The sequence below is a fragment of the Ornithodoros turicata genome, chromosome 10 (genome assembly GCF_037126465.1).
Source record: "Ornithodoros turicata isolate Travis chromosome 10, ASM3712646v1, whole genome shotgun sequence".
Taxonomy (NCBI): Eukaryota; Metazoa; Arthropoda; class Arachnida; order Ixodida; family Argasidae; genus Ornithodoros; species Ornithodoros turicata.
The window spans coordinates 28,767,144-28,787,083 of record NC_088210.1 but is presented as its reverse complement, the minus strand read 5'-3'; the positions used below and the strand labels follow the sequence as shown (position 1 = coordinate 28,787,083).

Below are 19,940 nucleotides of genomic sequence, written 5' to 3'. Positions count from 1 at the left end.
TCTCTAAGCTTTGACTAAAAAGTTCTGCACGGACTTTGAGTAGGTTTGCCACCATTCGTCATGATAACTGCCCGTTGGGTGAGAGTTCAAAAGGCAGAGGAGGAGGACCAGAGGATTGGAAGAGGGAAATAACGAGAGAGAGAGAGAGATAATGAAAGGGTGATAGAGAGGGGGCACACCGAGAGAGAAAGCAATCATTGGGCTGCGGGCACAATAACCCGCTGTTTGAGAGAAGAGAAAGGACGCAGACAAGCTGTTACATATTGCGATAGGATCTCCCAGAGACACGGAACGACACAGGAGAATTCCTCAAACACGTCAATATTTATTTGGAACATGCCGCACGTATATTGCCACACATCTCCGTAGGGGTGGGAGAGGAACAAGAGAGGTTCTAAGCAAACCCTCTTTCCTTCCCCTTACCCCCCCCCCCCCCCGGGCCTTACACCGCTGTACACCTCTTTCCTGGGCGCTACACAGGTCAGCGACATTCATCATTCTCCCTCGAGAATTTGTGTTATTTGGTGCGTAACCCCGTGGAATATTCCAGTGGAAGAAAAAGGAAAACCTGCTCACGCGGCTGAAGTTCCGCCGCGTGTTATGGTAAGCATTCGCACGTTGCCGGAACATTGTGACTCGTGTTCTGCGCGCTTATTGCAGACCGACACCGTCTTCTCCATGTCAACAGGCGCTACGCAACACAAGACACAGGAAGCGTAGTAGTAGATGGGGCAATTAGACATAGAAGGATGAACACACCACTACGTTACCCAAGCAGCACAACATGTTGGCCCAATATTGGTCCAATACTGGGCCAACCTTGGGCCAATATTGGACCAATACTGGCAATGACAGCCCAATACTGGCCAATATTGGGCTGGAATTGCCAGTATTGTCCAATCTTGGTCAAATATTGGACCGAGTATGTTCGCCTGTGTGAGTGTGAGAGCGAATGGCAACAATGTGAGAGAGAATGTATTGAGGGTGAGTGCGGGTGTCCCCGTGTTTCCAGGCGGGGCTTGTGCTACGTTGGAAAAAGAGGGTAGCCAGCATGGTGTAATTGGCAGCATCCCTGACCGAAAATCGGAGGGTGCGGGTTCGAATCTCACTGCTGGTGCTTTTTCTTCAACTACCATAATTCGTTTAAAGACAGATGAAGGCACGAGGGCAAACCCTTCCTGTGTCTTGCGTCGTGCTGCGCCTATTGACATGGATCATGACCACAAACTTGCCCAACTCAGGATGTTTTAATACCGTCTGCTAAGGAATATATATATTTAATCTGCGCCGCAGAATATATATACCCTACGGTTAGCGGTGCACGAAAAGACATGACGTCGAGTCTTATGTTTCAGCAGAAAGCCCCCAAGCAGCACAACATCTTGACCCAATATTGGTCCAATCTTGGACCGATATTATTATCAATTATTATCAATATTGGGCGGAGATGTTGTGCTGCTTGGTTCATGACGCTTTCGTTTCTTCTACTTGGGGTATTCTGGAAAATGTCTGTCGTGCGAATACAAGGTACCTCAGTCTTTTTTTGCTTGACGCCTTCGGATTTTCTCTTGAGTAACTCGTCCAGGAGCTCGAGCGTTTGCGCAAGAACATTCTCATCCTTCTGGGCCGCGTCTTGCAGACCTGCGAAGCGAAAATACAAGTCGTTTTAATACACGACGTTTCACAAAACGCGGCTATTTACGGCTGTTTACCTCCGCCGAAGGTTCCGCAGCCTTCCAAGTTGAGGCCTTCGATGTTGAGAGAGCAGGCTTGTGTCCGGCTGCGAAGTGCATTGGCCCACTGTTGTTGTTCACTCGGTGAATCCGATGCGAAGCACACAGAAGGGCTGTCCTGAAATAGAGAAGCAAAGGAACGATCTTGAATTCGCGCGAACTTTGTACTGCAGGATTTCCACGAAGTCTCCTTGCCAAGGCCGTCGGTCATGATGTACTGTGTGAAAGCTTCGCAGCTATAGCGTTATGAAATCTTTCAACGTTTAGGAAAGGCTTTCATGTTGGAAAAACTGTGCCTCTGTCGCGGACGAAAGCATTTCGCAGTTTTAGTTACTATATACAGGGTGTTTTCACCTAAAGTGATAAAAAAGTCTAAATGGCGACGCACTCGCCGGAGAATTGTGGGACTTTCGGCAATTACTTTATGGAAACTTTTGGCACCATTTAGGATGGGTTTAGACAATTTTTAATTGATAGAAATTTTTTTTTTCAATTGAACTTTGAAAATTGCCAAGCGAACCTGAATTTTTTTACAGAAATATGAAGTCCTCCACGAATAACCAGAGACCCAACAAAAACTATGCACAGTACCGCAACAGAAATACTCGAAAATTTTTTTTTAAATTCCGCTTTAGCCCCGCCTGCGTGATTGCCGCAAAGAAGAGCGCACCGAAGATGCGGGGAGAGGAGGAAGTGTGTCCGTCTCTTGTTTTACCTTTCTTTCCCCAGCTTTGACCTTGATGCTGGTGACAACCGTTTTATCACAAAGAAAACAAAACAACCATCTTATCACAAAGAAAACAAAACAACCGTCTTATCACAAAGAAAACAAAACAACCGTCTTATCACAAAGAAGGCCAAACAAATGAAGGCGGGAACACTTCCTTCTCTAGACGCACGTTTCGCGCCCGCTTCTTTGCGGAAACCAAGCAGGCGGGGCTAAAGCGTAATTTTTACGAAATTTTCCGACTATTTCTGTCGCGATACTGTGCATATTTTTTGTTGGGTCTGCCGTTATCCGTGGAGAACTTCATATTTCTGTAAAAAAAAAGAAGAAGAAAAGAAAGTGAGGTTCGCTTGGCAATTTTCAAAGTTCAATTGAAAAAAAAATTCACTAAATTAAAAATTGTCCAATAAGCCTCCAGAAGCCTCCAAAGTTTCCAGAAGGTAAGTGCCGAAAGTCCCACAACCCTCCGGGGAGTACGTCGCCAGTTAGATTTTTTATCACTTTAAAGGTTAACACCCTGCATATATACGGTGAAACCAATTTCGTGCGGACAAGGCCGAGGGTTTATGTCCATTGAAGGGAACTGTTCGTACACGAGAGATATCGAAGAAAGAGCATCGGAGCTTAACGGGGAGAAATCCAGCTGTCCGCAATAGAGGAATGTCCGACTAGAGGGCTTTCACGGTATCACTCAAGTGTCAGCTATAAAGCTGGATGATGGAGCCTTAATCGCCTTAGCGGACTTCATAGAACAGGTTCCGTTGTGTGGGTTATCCTTCCCTGGTAGCAATCTGATTGGTGGGCTTTTCTCGGTTTACTGAGGGAGAGACGTTGAGCACCAATAGTTGAGGAGCTGCTGGGCAAGATTTTCTATCCTGTTCCGAAATTCTCGTAAGTCTGCTCGAAGGAAATCAGCACCTGTTGTCCAACGCGGCACGGCACAGCGCCCTTTACACCACCGTCAGCCTCCGCTGTCTCAAAAATGTCGCCCTCCGCATCTCCATAGGGACATACACCGTGTAGGTCCGTCCATGGCTCTTTGGGACATGTGACATAACGCGACCGTTCCACAACCACATCATCGCAGGACTGTTTTAGGGGTATACGCTGAAACTGTGTATAATCACCGCAGCAACAACTGCAATAAGTTAAACGGTTTCGCAACATATTTAAAAGACTCAATAAAAAATTGGTACCAGCTCCAGTGGCACAGCGGTTAGGATGATCGCCTGCCACGCCAAGATTAGGAAGTGACGCGGTTCGAATCCGCGCAAATCCGGGCAAATGTCGGCACAGTTCCCCCCTGAAGTCGGCCCAGGACACATACTAACCCTTTCCCAGGACCCTTTCTCCGCTCCTTCCTGCTTTCCTCTCTCCATTTGTCCACGTCTGTAGCCACAGTTGATTCGCGGCGCTAGCGCGCGCACACACACACACACGCACACACAATGATGGCGTTTCGAAAAGGTTTCGCCAAAGATTTATCGCCAACGAAGGCCCAGTAACGCTACCGCGTTTGAAAGCGTTTGGCACTGCGCCAAAGGATGCAGGGAATTTGTTAAACCTGCGTCAAAAACACGTGTGGGAGCGCAGTGCATCACTGTGTAATTTCAATATCGCATGAACTGCATTCCCCCTTTCCATTTCCCTCGATGTGCACGCCACCACCCAGGCAGAACGAAATCGTGTCCCGAAAAATGGCGTGCCATCGCGCGGATTTATTCCGGTGCCCTTCTCGTGCAGCCACCTGGTGTGGGAGAGGTGCCTTCGACGTCGGTTTATGCAGTCGTAACGCCGACGCACGACTTCTTTCAAGGCCAGCGATGAATTATCAGGCAGAAAATGCAAAAGTAAGGTTTCTGCGCGGGAGTGTAAAATCTTGTGAGGAAGGAAGCTTCCAGTCCTAACCGTTCGGTGCAAGTTCGTGTGATCCTTACAGAGTCGTGCCGTCGAGTCCCTGATATTAAGCCTTGTGCACCGAATCCCGACACTGGTTACCAGTCATGTGATATCTTCGACGTCGTTCATTTTCAACGGAAAGACAGACAAGAGAAACAGGCAGAGCGAGACGAGACAACCAAGGGCTTGGTTGTCTCGTCTCGCTCTGTCTGTTTCTTTGTTTCCGTGGCGCTTTGTTATCCTCATTGTGAACTGTCACCAACTATAGCCCAGTTTTCTACTGTAGTGCCTTCAAAAATATCCAGAAAAGGCTGAGTGTGTTGGAGCATTGTTACAACCTGGGTCGCAAATGTATTAGGCACACTCTTAGAAATTGACTTCACCGCATAGTACGCTTTTAGCCAACCATAATCTCGATTGATACCATTATCTGCCCTGATTTGTTTTGAAAACGGGAGACGTACGCCTTTTTGTGACAATTATGACCAGCATAAGCGTCACAAAAGAGGCGTATACGCCTCCCGTTTTCAACAAATCAAGGCAGATAACGATACCATTCGAGATGATCGTTGGCTAGGAGCGTGCTATGCGGCGAAGTTCATTTTTAAAGTGCATGCAGGCTTATCACAGTGCTGAGGTCATATATACACTCTTAAAAATTAACTTCACCGCATAGCACGCTCCTAGCCAACCATCATCAGGAATGATATCGTTATCTGCCCTGATTTGTTGAAAACAGGAGGAGTATGCCTTTTTTGTGACACTTATGCTGGTCATAATTGTCACACAAAAGGCGTGCGCCTCCCGTTTTCAACGAATCAGAGCTGATAACGATATCATTCGAGATTATGGTTGGCTGGGAGCGTGCTATGCGGTGAAGTTCATTTCTAAGAGTGTAGGCTGGTGACAAGCCGTGTGGACATGCCATATCGTGAGTACTGATTCCACGGGCACAGCTATTTTCGTGAAACAATCTTGAGACTGATTCGACGTTTTGACAACATTTTTGTTCGCTGTTTTTCTGCGGTAAAAAAAATTGGCGTGGTTTTCATATGCACGCCCACACTTTCTTAAAAATAAACTTCACCGCATAGCACGCTCTTACCCAACCATCATCTCGAATGATATCGTTATCTGTCCTGATTGTTGGAAATGGGAGACGTACGCCTTTTTTGAGAAACCTTAATGCGGTTCATAATTGTCACAAAGAAAAAGAAAAAAGCGTACGCCTCCCGTTTTCAACAAATCAGGGCAGGACAACGATATCATTCGAGATGATGATTGTGTAGGAGCGTGCTATGCGGCGAAATATAATTTCTAAGAGTGTGTATTTAAACTGCGATAAGGGAAAACCTCGTCTTCCTACATACAGATCGAAGACGTCTTCTCTCAGGCTGTCACTTGCCACGCCACACTCTTAAAAATGAACTTCACCACATAGCACGCTCCTAGCCAACCATAATCTCAAATGATATCGTTATCTGCCCTGATTTGTTCAGAACGGGAGGCGTACGCCTTTTTTGTGACAATTATGAACAGAATAATTATGAACAGCATAAGTGTCACAAAAAAGGCGTACGCCTCCCGTTTTCAGCAAATCAGGGCAGATAACGATATCATTCCAGATTATGGTTGGCTAGGAGCGTGCTATGCGGTGAAGTTCATTTCTAAGAGTGCAGATTGTGCAGCAAGGACCCCCTTTTCCAGTTACATAATTATTTAACGAGACTCTCTACGCGCCGCTATGTCATTTGGAAGTACTACTTGTACGTGTGTACTTTAGCTTTCTAAATTACCATCGCTGCATCAGCAGACGTCATCGCTCTCTGTCGGTACCACGGACGCAACACTCAATCAGCACGCACTCGATATGTCGAAGCGAGGCGAGGCTTCAATATTTCCTCATTACGTATAGAACTCGGGGTTTTGAAAAACAATAGAAAAAGAAAGGTAACGGCATAATGCGCAACGTGCCCGCTGCCGCGTTCGGGCTGCCGTATTTAGGCTCGGATATATGGCTAATGTCTCCGCCTTCACCTGCAGATGCCCGTCGGAGTCCCGTGCTTAACGATCCTGAAACGAGGGGAAGGGCGAGTGTTGAGCACCAGAGAGCAGGCGAGTTTTTCTATCATTACTCGCAGAGAGTGGGCGTTAGAACGCGTCATGTTTTGGTTGGAAATACCGTTATGAAGAGGATTTTGAGGCAGGCGTGCGTACAAGAGAGCCGAGACCATATACTTGTGATTAAGGTGTGTGTTACAGGTGCAACCTTTCCAGTCGGTTGTTCGTAACGAATCTGATATACACGCTCGTGTTACAGAACTTCACCGCATGGCCCGTTTCTAGCCAAACGTTATCCCGAATGACAATATTCTGGTTCATAATTTGTTGAAAACAGGAGCTGTACGCCTTTTTGTGATACTTATGCAGTTATGGCAATTGTCACGAAGTGTGCACGTCTCCCTTCTTCTACAAATCAGGGAAGGAACGGTGCCATTTGGGATTTAATGCACTGTATCACTCTTAAAAATGAACTTCACCGCATAGCACCCTCCTAGCCAACCATTATCTCGAATGATATCGTTATCTGCCCTGATTTGCTGAAAACGGGAGGCGTACGCCTTTTTGTGACACTTGTACGCCTTTTTGTGACAATTATGAACAGCATAAGTGTCACAAAAAGGCGTACGCCTCCCGTTTTCAGCAAATCAGGGTAGATAACGATACCATTCGAGATAATGGTTGGCTAGGAGGGTGCTATGCGGTGAAGTTCATTTTTAAGAGTGTAAAAACAGAACTTCAGCACATAGCTTGCTCTTCCTTGATTTGATGGAAACGGGGGGGGGGGGGGGGCGTACGCCATTTGTGTGGCAATTATGAACTGCATAATGCCACAAAAATGGCATATTATGCCCCCCGTTTCCAGCAAATCAGGAGAAAGGACGATGTCACTCGGGATACACACTCTTAAAAATGAACTTCACCGCATAGCATGCTCCTAGCCAACCATCATCTCGAATGATATCGTTATCTGCCCTGATTTGTTGAAAACGGGAGGCGTACGCATTTTCTGTGACAATTATGAACAGCATAAGTGTCACAAAAAAGGTGCACGCCTCCCGTTTTCAACAAATGAGGGCTGATAACTATATCGTTCGAGATTATGGTTGGCTAGGAGCATGCTATGCGGTGAACTTCATTTTTAAGAGTGCACTCTAAAAACTGAACTTCACCGCATAGCACGCTCTGCGCCAACCATTGCAACGAACGATAGGGTTATCACTTCTGATTCGAGGAGTGAGGGTCGCGTAAGCCGTTTTGTGTCAGTTATAATGTATCCAAATTGACACAAAAAGGTGTACGCCCCCATCTCTCTTCTAATCAGAAGCGATAACCCTATCATTCGTGGCAATGGTTGGCGGACAACGTGCTGTGCGGTGAAGCTTTGTGTTTAGAGTGTAAGGCTAATGGTTTACATATCAGGAACAGGAGGCGTACGCCTTTTTTGTGACACTTATGCTGTTCATAATTGTCAGAAAAAAGGCGTACGCCTTCCGTTTTCAACAAATCAGGGCAGATAAGGATATCATTCGAGATCATGGCTGGCTAGGAGTGTGCGATGCGGTGAATTTCGTTTTTTTAAGAGTGTGGGCTTGCACTCTTAGAAATGAACTTCACCGCATAGCACGCTCCTAGCCAACCATCATCTCGGATGATATCGTTATCTGTCCTGATTTGATGAAAACGGAAGGCGTACACCTTTTTTGTGACACTTATGCTGTTCATAATTGTCATAAAAAAAGGCGTACGCCTCCCGTTTTCAACAAATGAGAGCAGATAACGATATCATTCGAGATGATGGTTGGCTAGGAGCATGCTATGCAGTGAAGTTCATTTTTAAGAGTGTGGTTGCGGTCCAGGATCAGTTAAGGCAATTTTCTTGTGCCGAATGTTCGTATTGCTTTAGCTTTTAGTTCTCCCAGTCCATGTCCATTTAGCTCTCCATTGTGCCTTTCGATTTTTCCTTGCAGTTTTCTCACCATTTCCCCGCTCCGTGACTTCTGTTCGCATTCGGACTAAAGCTGCTCTGTTTCGATTCCAGAGTTTCCTTTTTATTGCGTGGTTGTGGAGCGACGTACACTGCTCTATCCTTTCCCAACGTCACTTTGCATGTAAACAAAGTCACGTAACAAGGACGGGGGCCTCACGTCGCCATTCCTGAAGCCAACACAAAAACCTACGGATTGCACTACGCAGCGATCGGAGTTATATGTTTGTGTCTTACAAGGCTTGCATGATGTATACCTCTTCTGTCGTCTTTTAGACCTCCGTACGTGAGATGGTAAGCAAGCATGGAATTCCTTTTATTCTTCGAGAGGCGCTTTGAAAGAGAAAACGGACATCTCTATTGAAATCACTGATTTCTTTTTCCGGAGATGTACGGTCACAAAAGGAAAAAAGGCTGCCTCATTTGTGTGGACGCTGTCGTGTTCATGTATAAGAGTATCATTTGAGTACCGCTCGGAGTACACTCGGGTCATGCGTACGTAACGTAGTGTTAGTAGAAAGGAGGTATATACGTATGTGACAGTTCATAAAGCAGAGCAATGAATATCACATTGAATAGTAGTATGTGTGGGGCAGCTTAAATGTAACGAGAAAGGGAACTTGTAAAGCTTGTTCTATTGATTTTCCAGTCACCAAAAGCTGCGGGGACAGAACGTTAATATCAAACATCGTTATCTTGTGCGATGTTGTTATTACGCACTTTAAACGGCTTTAAATAGCGTACGAAATGGAGCGAGCTTTACGGATCCATTCCGCTAGGCCCATAATTGAGGAAGTGTGCCGCGGGCTAACAGCTCAGATGACTTTCCTATCACCCCCCGCAGTGTTGCGTGATCTTTTCTGGCATGTAATAATATGATCAAGTTTCCGAGAAAGTTCTGGTTAACATATTTTGTTCTGCCTGACACGTTTAAGCCTGTGTCCTGTATTTACAAGTGCGAGTAGCAGTAGGAGTAGAAGTATCAGCACAAGTACGAGTACTATGCGATGTTTTAGCAGAACAACAAGAATATTGCATGGCTGAAATGTTTGGCAATTCAAAATATCATCTGAGAAACGAAAGAACAGAACAGAAGGGCGCCACGCGAGAAAACTTTCCTTTTAATTTTTTATCTTCATCTTGCCGCTATTTTCGTCCCTTACTAAACATGGTATATCGCGTGTTTTCCTTCAGTATGCCGCAATGGTACTTGCAGACGATCGTCTGCTTCGAAAATCGCATCGCATTTTTAGCCGGGCGAGGGCGCCGTTGTTGAAGCAGACGACGTTGCAGACGACGCAGTTTAGCCTCTTTCGTGTTCCGCTTTAATCCTCTCGAGATCCCCGTTCGATCATATAGTTAAATGATACAGCAAAATGGGATGAATTTCCCTCGACAGCTGACCTGATCGCAGTCGTCAACTCATGAAAACGGAGCCGGAACAAACGAATCATCGAAGAGCGTGAGTTCGCCTACACAATATGGCCAATAACGTGGGCAACATATTTATGTGCTCGAGGCAAGAGGAGGGGGAGGAATAAGAAACGTGCTTTGTCCCAATGACAAGAACCATTCAGATGGAAAGAACGGCGCATAGGGAGCAGATGAGGAAGTTTTCGTGGTACGTTGATTAGGTTAGCCCACGGAGAGCTCGCTAAAATGCTCATATACAAGAAAGTGGATGCATAACACAGGAACATTGCCCACCTCAACTATGGGAACGGGCACGTACAGCCCTTGTTTTGTTTATGAGATAGATTGCAGGGTATGCACTAGGGAAGAAATGCACCGGAGCGAATGTTATGCTAGTGATTTCGTCGTTGCTTAACCATATGTTACTAACTGTGGTAGCAATGCAAAAGTAAACTTGGTTAGTAACTAACTGGCTGCTACGGGGAAAGATAGAAATGAAGCCATGAACGCTACGTGTGAGGTGAACTTAAATCGCGTTCCGTGCTGCGTTCTGCTGAAGGAAACTTGTCCATCCTAAAATTTATTCGATAATCTTATTCAATTTCAATTATGACTTCAATAATCGCTCACATATTAAACAGGAGTGACGCTTTCGCATCTTGACGAAACTTTTGGCAGATATTACTTCGCTCTATCGCATAAAATGTGACACCAGCTGATAATTATGAGTGATTAGTGGTCACAACTGCACCACAAAGAAAGCACCGGGGCGTGACGCACATGGTCAGGTAGCTCTTACGTCAGATATCAAGCGATGTGGCGCGAAAGCGGCAGAGGGCGCAACGTTTTGTGACCCTTGCTATAACCGGCGTGTTTTGCACAGATAGGTCAATTCAGTCATAGTGGTCACCATGGACATCATACACCATCACATCACAGAAATGTTGTGCTCTTTAGAGAGGAGGCGAAACGCGGACGCTTGTCAAACGCTAGGTTTCCAAGCAAACGACGAATGAAGCAGGAATGGAATAGACCAATTCTATAGCTCTATAGGACGAATACGTGAATAAGCAAGCGCCCAACATTTCCACTTACACGTGAGCAGTAAAAATTAAGCAAGTCAGAAACATGAGAAGTGGAGAAGGAGCATACGCAGAGCGGTGCCTTGACGGGGGTTTGAAAAATAAATGTAGTCCTGTTTACTGCTAGTGCAGTTGTGCTGTGACACATTGCGTTTGTGTTGTGCATTAATCGGTACACTGCTGTGAGCTCGGACAGAGCAAGGCTGGCAGACTTATTATCGAAAAGCTTCAGTACGGTTTTAGACCGATTCACGCTGCGAATGCAGTGTGCCGACTCAGAAGCGTCGTCTATGTAAAATGCTGTCTATCTTATTTGGTTTCCTTAAAGTGTACCTTGCTGGCACTATGCGTATGAGAAAAGTTTTTGTGTGTGAGGTTTTGGGAACAGACAGTAGCAGGACAACCCCTCCTCATCAGCGTGGTCGCTATTTGCAAGTGTTCATCCATTCCTTCTTTCTATGGCTAAAGGGAGTACCTGGCAAATAAACGTCAATGCAGACAACAGCAGAAAGCTATTAGCCACACATTTCCTGATAAAATTAGTTTTGTGGGAGATATAAAACGGAAGCGTTGAACCGATTCGCGGTTCGATTTTTGGCGTGACCGAACCGGAACGAAACCCAATAAGCAACGCGAACCCGAACCGAACCCGTGTTTTTTGCGGTTCGACACCCTGCTTTGAATTTTGAATTTGAATAAATTGATTTCCCTTTTGGGTGGAAGGAAAAAGCCACTCAGCCAGTCTTTGGCTTGGTGTTGTGGCGATGAGAATATGACAAGTGATACTGTTATAAATTGATATTATTGGAAAAATGAGAAAAAAAAACGATTGATGCAGGAATCTAGCCCAAAGCAGAGAAGATGTTGTGCATATGTCCTACTTAGGAAAACAAGCGGAGAGAAAGTAAAGAGAGAAAGAGATAGACTTGCATTAGGACAATTCAATGAGTTCCATAACAAGTAAACCAGACGGCGCTGTCCTTGGTTGTCATCTGCTAGATATAATCTGTGAAACGAACTCATTCTGGCGTCTCGAAGCGCTTCGTGAATGACCGGTTGGAAAAGATGCGAAAAGAAACACTGAACGTTTCCTGCTAAATAGCTGCGAAGCTGTGAAAAGCGATAGGGAATGAGCTCTTAAAAGACAGACAGACAAAAAAAAAAAAAAGAGAACACACACACATTGGCACGATGGGAAAGCGCTGCATTAGGGATCGTCTTCTTACTTTCCTTCCCCCGTTTGAAAGTGTCGTCTGCATTCATCAGCACGCAGTGTTGGTAATGGGATTCGAAACATTCGGAACATCATCCTCGAGCAGAGTGTGGTTGATGTGCTGGAAGCGTTGCGGCGCCCGGCGCCTTAATGAGTCTCATTTGAAAGCGATCTTGCTATATATATATATATATATATATATATATATATATATATATATATGGGCACACGTTATTACAGTAAGAAGTACGTGGTCAACATCGCCGATGTACTCCTGATTGAGAGGTTATCGTGCTGTGTGGGAAGCTAAGTTTTTTTGCTGCAAAAAATTTCGTCAAAGTGTTGCGGATGAAGGACGATATGTTACGAAAACCAGGGATGTACTTTGGTCTTGCGGCACAGGGCATTTTCACTCTAAAAACGAAGGAGCAACGTTTGGGAGCGATTAACAGCAATTAACTTTTCGCTGCTGTTAGTACGATTTGTCTTTTTCTTTTTCGTAGCCTCTATGAAGGAAGCTTTCAAGAGTCGTTAACCGGCAAACTCAGCACAAACGTTCAGATGTACCGTGCCTTTCACTCTTTCGTGCCTTTCTCGCCGATCTGGAAGATAGGGTCTACATTATTGAGTGCATCCAGCATATCTCCACATGTAGCCCAAGCCATACAACATGGTCTCATCACTCCCGCGTGGACGCGAGACGAACAGGCGACATCCGGTCATGAAATATTTTGTTCCATCTGCATTATAAACGTGGTGAGAACAACACGCGAGTAAGAAAGCGCTGATGGGCGGGTGCCATGCTGGAAACGTTTTCCTAGTAAATATATACCTAGTAATAAATTTGAAAAAGGCCGCTCAACTTTTACCCTGTGTTAACGAATTCAGAAAGATTTTATTCTATGCACTACTAATCTACGTCTTTCTAAAGCCTTCGTAAGTTGTTGAACTTTCATCTTACTCATCACTCAGCACCTTTTACCTTTTGAAAGAAACATCAGTACCCGTTGGGGAAAAAAAATAAAAATAAAATGAAATAAAAATCAATATTCCTACTTCTCCTCTTTTACGTCTAACCAAACTTTTGTCGAATAAAAAAAAAATAAATGAAAAAGTTCATCATCAGCCACGGCAACTCCACTGAGAAAGATTCCGACCGCACTCCGGCCTGTCACACATTTCAACTTCTTCGATATTATACGAAGGAAGAAAGAATCGCGAAAAAGAACTCGATGAGTATGGGGGTCTGAAGCTACGCGTATAGTTCGATCAGCTCCGCCGAGAGAGCTATATAAATTCCGCTCACCCCCCTTTGACCTTCCATTATGCCTGATGTGTACGTGTGGCCATGTGATGGCCGCCTCAACTTGAGCTCTGTTGTCTTTGGTCCAAGATTGGGATCGCTGGGTAAACAGTGACACGATATAGCACAGCGAAAGTGCTCCCTATACAGCGCCTCGAGGTGCCATCACTCCGCCACCACGCTTTCTTTGCTGTGGACACGTCAAAAAGCAAGCGTGTGTACAGCATTCCTCACACAGTTTGTGCCCTCGGTGGTTCTGTTTGTCTTGCATTGCCTTGATGAGTTATCTTGGCTTGGCTATTATCTTTTTGGATGCTAGTGTTAGATTGCTGTCACAGTATATAGAAGGCGATCAATATTGCACGGGGGCATGTCCTACCCTCGAGGAGCTTCTACTATAGAGCATATGGATGCGTTGTGGACAATCCTTCGTACGGTACGGTCGACTTTGTATTCCTTCTATGCACACCAATAAGTTGGCTCGACTTGGCTGTTGTCTTTTGGGAGCCCAGTCCTGGCTTTTTGGGGCAAAGCAAAACTGCGCATAAAATAAGTCATGCGTGATGGGGGTTTGCTTGTTCTGCCCGACTGTTACTTTTTTGTGCTCCAGAGAGCTTCACTTTGAAAATGCAACTTCACCGCAGAGCACGCTCCTAGCTAACCATTTTCCCGAAGGGTATGGTTTTCTGCCCGGATTCGTAGAAAACATTAGGCGTACGCCATTTTATGACAATTAACGTACACTCTTAAAAATGAACTTCACCGCATAGCACGCTCCTAGCCAACCATAATCGCAAATGATATCGTTATCTGCCCTGGTTCGTTAAAAACGGGAGGCGTACGCCTTTTTTGTGACAATTATGAACCGCATAAGTGTCACAAAAAGGCGTACGCCTCCCGTTTTTAACAAATCAGGGCAGGTAATGATATCATTCGAGATAGTGGTTGGCTAGGAGCGTGCTATGAGGTGAAGTTCATTTTTAAGAGTGTAACTGCATAGGTGTCATAAAAAGGCATACGCCTCCTGTGCACAACAAATGAGGGGAGAGGACGATGTCGTTCGGGATGATGGAGCGTGTTATGCGATGCACTCTTAAAAATGAACTTCACCGCATAGCACGCTCCTAGCCAACCATAATCTCGAGTGCTATCGTTATCTGCCCTGATTTGTTGAAAACGGGAGGCATACGCCTTTGTTGTGACAATTATGAACAGCATAAGTGTCACAAAAAAGGCGTACGCCTCCCATTTTCAACAAATCATGGCAGATAACGATATCATTCGAGGTTATGGTTGGCTAGGAGCGTGCTATGCGGTGAAGTTCATTTTTAAGAGTGTGCAGTTATATTTCAAAGAGGGCCGCAGAAGCTTTCTGTATCGCATGAAAAAAAAGAAAAAAGAATGAAAGAGAGGAAGAAAGTATCGTCTGCTATAGACGACCTTCTGTTTATAAACATGTGACGTCACGAGAAGACTGGTTCGAGGTTATGCCTTGCTCTGTCCTGGAAGAAGCTTAAAAAACGCGTCGGCTGATAGGCTGATATAGCTGATAATGCCCACCAGCATGCTTTGCGCGGCGGCATTACGTAATCAATGACGTAGGAGCTCAGGTTGTCTTTGGCCCCTTTGGATTTTTTACGGCTTCTCTGACTTCTTTCTTCCTTCTTCTTTTTCAATGACCGCGTTCTCATTGTTGAGTCCCCAATTTATTCATCTGGAGCATACATCACTGCGAAACAGGGGGACCGGAACGAAGGCTTGCGCCGCAATTAAATTTTGATTGTGGTTTCCAGTAGATTGAGACGTACCCTTCGTTCGAGCACAATCTCATTTGCCGTCACATCTGATGCCCGTGGCACACAGACTCTGTTTATATAATCACGAAGAATAATTAATCATGTAAAATTGAAAGCTACATGGCAGTGAATTAATCCCTTTGTTGGACACGTCCGCCATGAATTAATTAAGACGAAGGTCGTCTTTTGTGTACTCTCCGTTAAATCTCTTTAGACGAGCGTGTTTTTCTTGGCCGCGAAACACGAAGGAAATGAGAGAAGGGTACCAATATGTCACCGTGGAAGGAGAGACAGTCTCGTAAAATGAAAGTGGGTCAGGGCGAAAAAAAAAAAAAAAAAAGAACACTGTCGGCTCGGCTCCGAAACCCCTTGATAGATTACTGCATAATCCGTCTTCGCGAGGCTGTTGTCAGCGCTAGAGCTCAGAGCTATGCACAGGCCATAGAGGTCAGCACGGACACAGGCTATTGCAGATCTCCTACAAGATACTGCCATGCACTGAAAAAAAAAAAAACCTTCTTAAAATTGAACTTCACCACATAGCACGGTGAAAGCCAACCATCCAACCATAAGCTCGAGCGACATCATTCTCTCCCTTGATTTGTTAAAAACGTGTCATGAAAACGGCATTGATTTTCTGCATAACAGCATTACACGGTCGGCTCATTTCGCATTCTACAAGCACACACGCACACACACACAGCGAACAAAGAGGCTGAGCGCGACGGGGAAAATACACAGGAAATGCCATTGTAAGCCGAAGCCATGTTTCACATTGAGCGGGAAGAACGTAGTGAATGCTGACAAACCCCCGCAAGTGGTTTTGGTACACATACGGTGCGGGGGCGAGAGTTCCAGCTATCTAGGCCGCATTTGATGCTCTTCGAGGAAGGCTAGATGTTTCGGTCGTTTATATTTGTTTCACCGCCACATGTGTGTGTGTGTGTGTGTGTGTGTGTGAGTGACGAACGCGGAGAGCGACCGAGGCAGGCAAGGAACCCCTTGCCTCGAAAACGGAATCGTCTTTGGGTGTTCGTTCATCGCGCTACCCGTTACATCACGTTCTTCCAGGAATGGACGATTTCGAAACACAGGATATTATCATAGTTTCCAAGGGATACTTCATGCTACTAGTATCAGGAATGATAATTCGTACTGTACGAGGCGCGGTATCCAGAAATTAAGTTCAGACTGGCTACTAAGAAGAAGAAGAAGAAGAAACTGTCTTCAAAATGTTCAACTTTCACTGGGCTCCGCATATCTCAAACTATGTGCTTCTACGGTTTTTTTCATCATTACTGAGGCGCTTGTTATGGCGGGGGATCAGCGTTTGCAACCCCGCATCGTGCATGATGCCACGTCTTATGAAACTAGAGTACGGTCCGTGCCGGGCCAACGCCACCTATATATACAGAGGTCAACCCGACGTTTTCCCAACGGAAATGGAAAGCGCATGTTCGATTTGCCCCGAAACATCACTGTAAGCATCCAGCACCACAGCGGAAACACAATAAGAAAAGAAAAAAAGCAAAAAAACGCATATTTTTGGGGACTCGCAAGTTGCTGGGCGCGCGTATTTCAGCGCCATGCGGGCCGTCGTTGCTCCACCCCCTTCACATTCTTTCGCCACACAAAATCTGCTGCCTTTGATAAGGCCGGAGGGATATCTCGGAACTCGGAGGGAGAATCGCGGCGGAGAAATGTCAAGGGGATGGCGCAACGACGGCCCGCGTGGCGCTGAAATACGTCCCCCCGGCAACTTGCGAGTCCCCAAAACTTGCGTTTTTTTTTCTTCTCTTTTTTTTCTTGTGTTTTCACTGTGGTGCTGGATGCTTTCAGTGATGTTTCGGGGTAAATCGAACACGCGCTTTCAAATTCCGTTGGAAAGACGAGGGGTTGACTTGGCAAATTAGCGAGATCAATTCAATTCAAATTCAATTTATTACAGTTGAAAATTGACAAAATCAGACTGTCCTGGTGGCAAACGTGCCGCAAAGACCCAGCAAAACAACGTCACTTGTACAACGTCTAGATTTTTTTAAAATATATAATTGAGGGAGACGTTACAGCAAACACACTGTAAGTTACAAAGTGGCAGAATAAGTTCAGTTTTTTCAGCAACTTGGCTGTTAGCCAAACGGCACGCTTTTCTATTCATTTTATTTTCGCCGCTTATGGGTCTGCGTCGCCTATGCCGCGAGGAAACAGCCGTGCATGCGAAAACGTTGCTCGCATTTTCGGCTTACCTTCGGAATTCCTAAACGCGCGCGCTACAGACGTAAACAACGCGCATGAATGCATTATTTCTCATAATGATCCTACGCGGGATCTGAAGCTCGTAATTTTCAAAGCATCTCTCTATTCGAGAACTGTTATTGCTACGTTATTTTTATTCCGCTTTCAAAAACATTACGTGTGTTCGCAGGCTTCAAAATGTAGACAACAAAACAATCCGTTTGTGGATAAAACCGTCTACTGAACGCTGGAATAGGAGGCAAGCAAGATGACGTAACGAACTTGTTGACAACGTATTCCTTGAGTATGACGAGTAACAGAAGGGATGTTTTTGTTCTTCATGCTCAAGTGACGTGTTGCCTACACCTCCTTCCTCTGTACTCGTACAGTCAAACTCCTTTATAGCGAACACCTTTTTAACGAAAATACCACTACCGCAAATTTTTTTTGCGGTGCCGCTGGAGCCCTATAGGTCCAATAATGGACATCCTTTTTAACGAAAATACCTTTACTGCGAATTTTTTTTCTTTTTTTTTTTTTGCTGTCTCCTGAGTTTCGTTGTAAAGGAGTTTGACTGTATCAACAACAACAACAACAATAAATGATGGAAAAGTGAAGATGACATGGGATGTTTTCACGTGGTAGCCGCAGGACCTTACCTCACTTCACGGTGGTTAATGTAAGAGGATGAATTAATGGTGAGCGTGAAGCGAAGACAGGTGAGAGTACTGTTTAGCGCTCAAGGAAAAGGTCATTCACTATACACCATGTTTGTGAGCGACACTGTGCCCTTTGGGTATGGCCGACTTCATTCCTGTGCATTACATCAGTTCTTTACATTACATCGTCTGGTCTTTGATCGAGGCCTCATTGCAAGCCGTGTCAATGTGGCTTCATGGTCAGCGCACTTCCATGGCAATCCAGAAGTGCGTTGTTGATTTTTGCCGCTGTCTGGATTTTCTTCGACGACTGCAATATTTCAATCTTATATGAGTTACAGCGGTTTCTGAGGAACTTAAAGAGCAAGCAAAAACTGTGTGGGATGCCACGCGTAACACAGTCGCAACACCTGCTTCAAGCACGCTATGAAATATTGGGGCGCTTCTATTCATAACACACAGCGTACCTAACAGAATGGGCTTTTATAAATTATGCAACATTGTCGCAAGACCGACATCTTGTCCTGTCTTCTAGGCTGTAGTTGCGTTGCAAACAAAATAGTGGAGCACACCTGTGCTCGAATGTTTTTACGTGAAAATCGATATGAAACATGTATACGAAGTCTTGAGATTGAAAAACTTATGTAACAAGAGGGGCTCACACATTGTACTGCACGCCAGAGTGATGAGGCAAAAAGAATTATTTTTCTGCGCGGCATATTTGGCGATATATAAGCGCTCTCGGACACAGGAGCGCGCAAAGTGCTGACGTCAGATAGAGCGAGAGCTACGGCCGTTCCTATTGGTAGACGTAAGCACGTGACATCTCTCGGGCTACCCCGCTGGAGGACATGCCTGCAGTGATGTTAAAACCGGGCAAGTTTCCATATTCACGGTGCCAATTTTCTATGCGTATGTTTTCTTTTTTGTGTGTGTGTTTTGTAGTTTTTATTTTGCACAACTTGGAACGAAATGTTGCAACAGAGCACTATTGCGGCATTGAGCTAATCCACACAAACGCATGGGGGACTAAATGGAAACCCCTTTATCCTAGCTATATTTCTTTGATAGCCAAAGCTGTAGACAGAGGAAATTCATCTCTATTGACGTCCTTTGTCTTCTTTTTGCTGCTATACAAGGGAAAAAGAGAAGGCATGGTTCACCAAGTAATGTAATGCGCATATATAGCTCTCCACTAAGCAGTCTTTGGTGAGTGGACGCCAATGTTTTCGTCGTTAGACAGACGTGGAGAGTGTCCCTTCAAGGTCGATAGTTTCTCTGAGCAAATATTTCACGAGAGTCAAGTGCGTCCTCTGGAAGTGTACGTGCGTAAGTAATGTCAGAGTGAAACTGCGCTGAATGCGTGCAATTTTGCTATCGTGATTAGATGCTGTTGAAAATTAATGATGGTAGGCCCAGAAATGGTAGTCGAAAAATAACAAGAACTGAAAGGCAGAGGGATAGACACGTGGTGAGACGGGCCGAAAATGAACTATTCCGTCGACCCGGATTCAATCTCGGTGTTTTGCATGTCACTAACAAACGTCGACTGACGAATACCGATAACTCGCTGAAGTATTTTCACATGAATTGAACCTTAGTATTCAACGTTAGATTGCAACGTCGGTATTTTCACACCCACGGTACTCGCTGTGCTGTGGTGGTGGTGGTGGTGGTGGTGGTGATAGGGCTTGCCGTTGTCGGCCTCACGTATGTGGGCAACGTCACGACTCACGCCCTGGGGGAATGTGCGTCCTGGGCCGACTTCTAAGGGAACTGTGCTGTGCAATAAAAGTAACGAGCAGCCGTCCAATCAACAATAACCTCAACGG

General features: G+C 45.3%; 2 protein-coding genes across 2 annotated transcripts in view; one reads left to right on the top strand and one right to left on the bottom strand.

Annotated features, from left to right (window-relative positions):
• Positions 1–19,940, top strand: part of LOC135369705 (phospholipid scramblase 3-like) — an 87,520-nt gene that overhangs the window by 5,760 nt on the left and 61,820 nt on the right. The window lies entirely within an intron of this gene.
• The window catches only part of LOC135369703 (uncharacterized), a 46,111-nt gene that overhangs the window by 7,936 nt on the left and 18,235 nt on the right, over positions 1–19,940 (bottom strand). Inside the window, exons 4-5 of the mRNA XM_064603219.1 lie at positions 1,713–1,851; positions 1,532–1,641 (exon numbers count right to left, since the gene is read on the bottom strand). Of these exons, the coding sequence (XP_064459289.1) occupies positions 1,532–1,641; positions 1,713–1,851 (249 nt within the window). The remainder of the gene's footprint in view (positions 1–1,531; positions 1,642–1,712; positions 1,852–19,940) is intronic.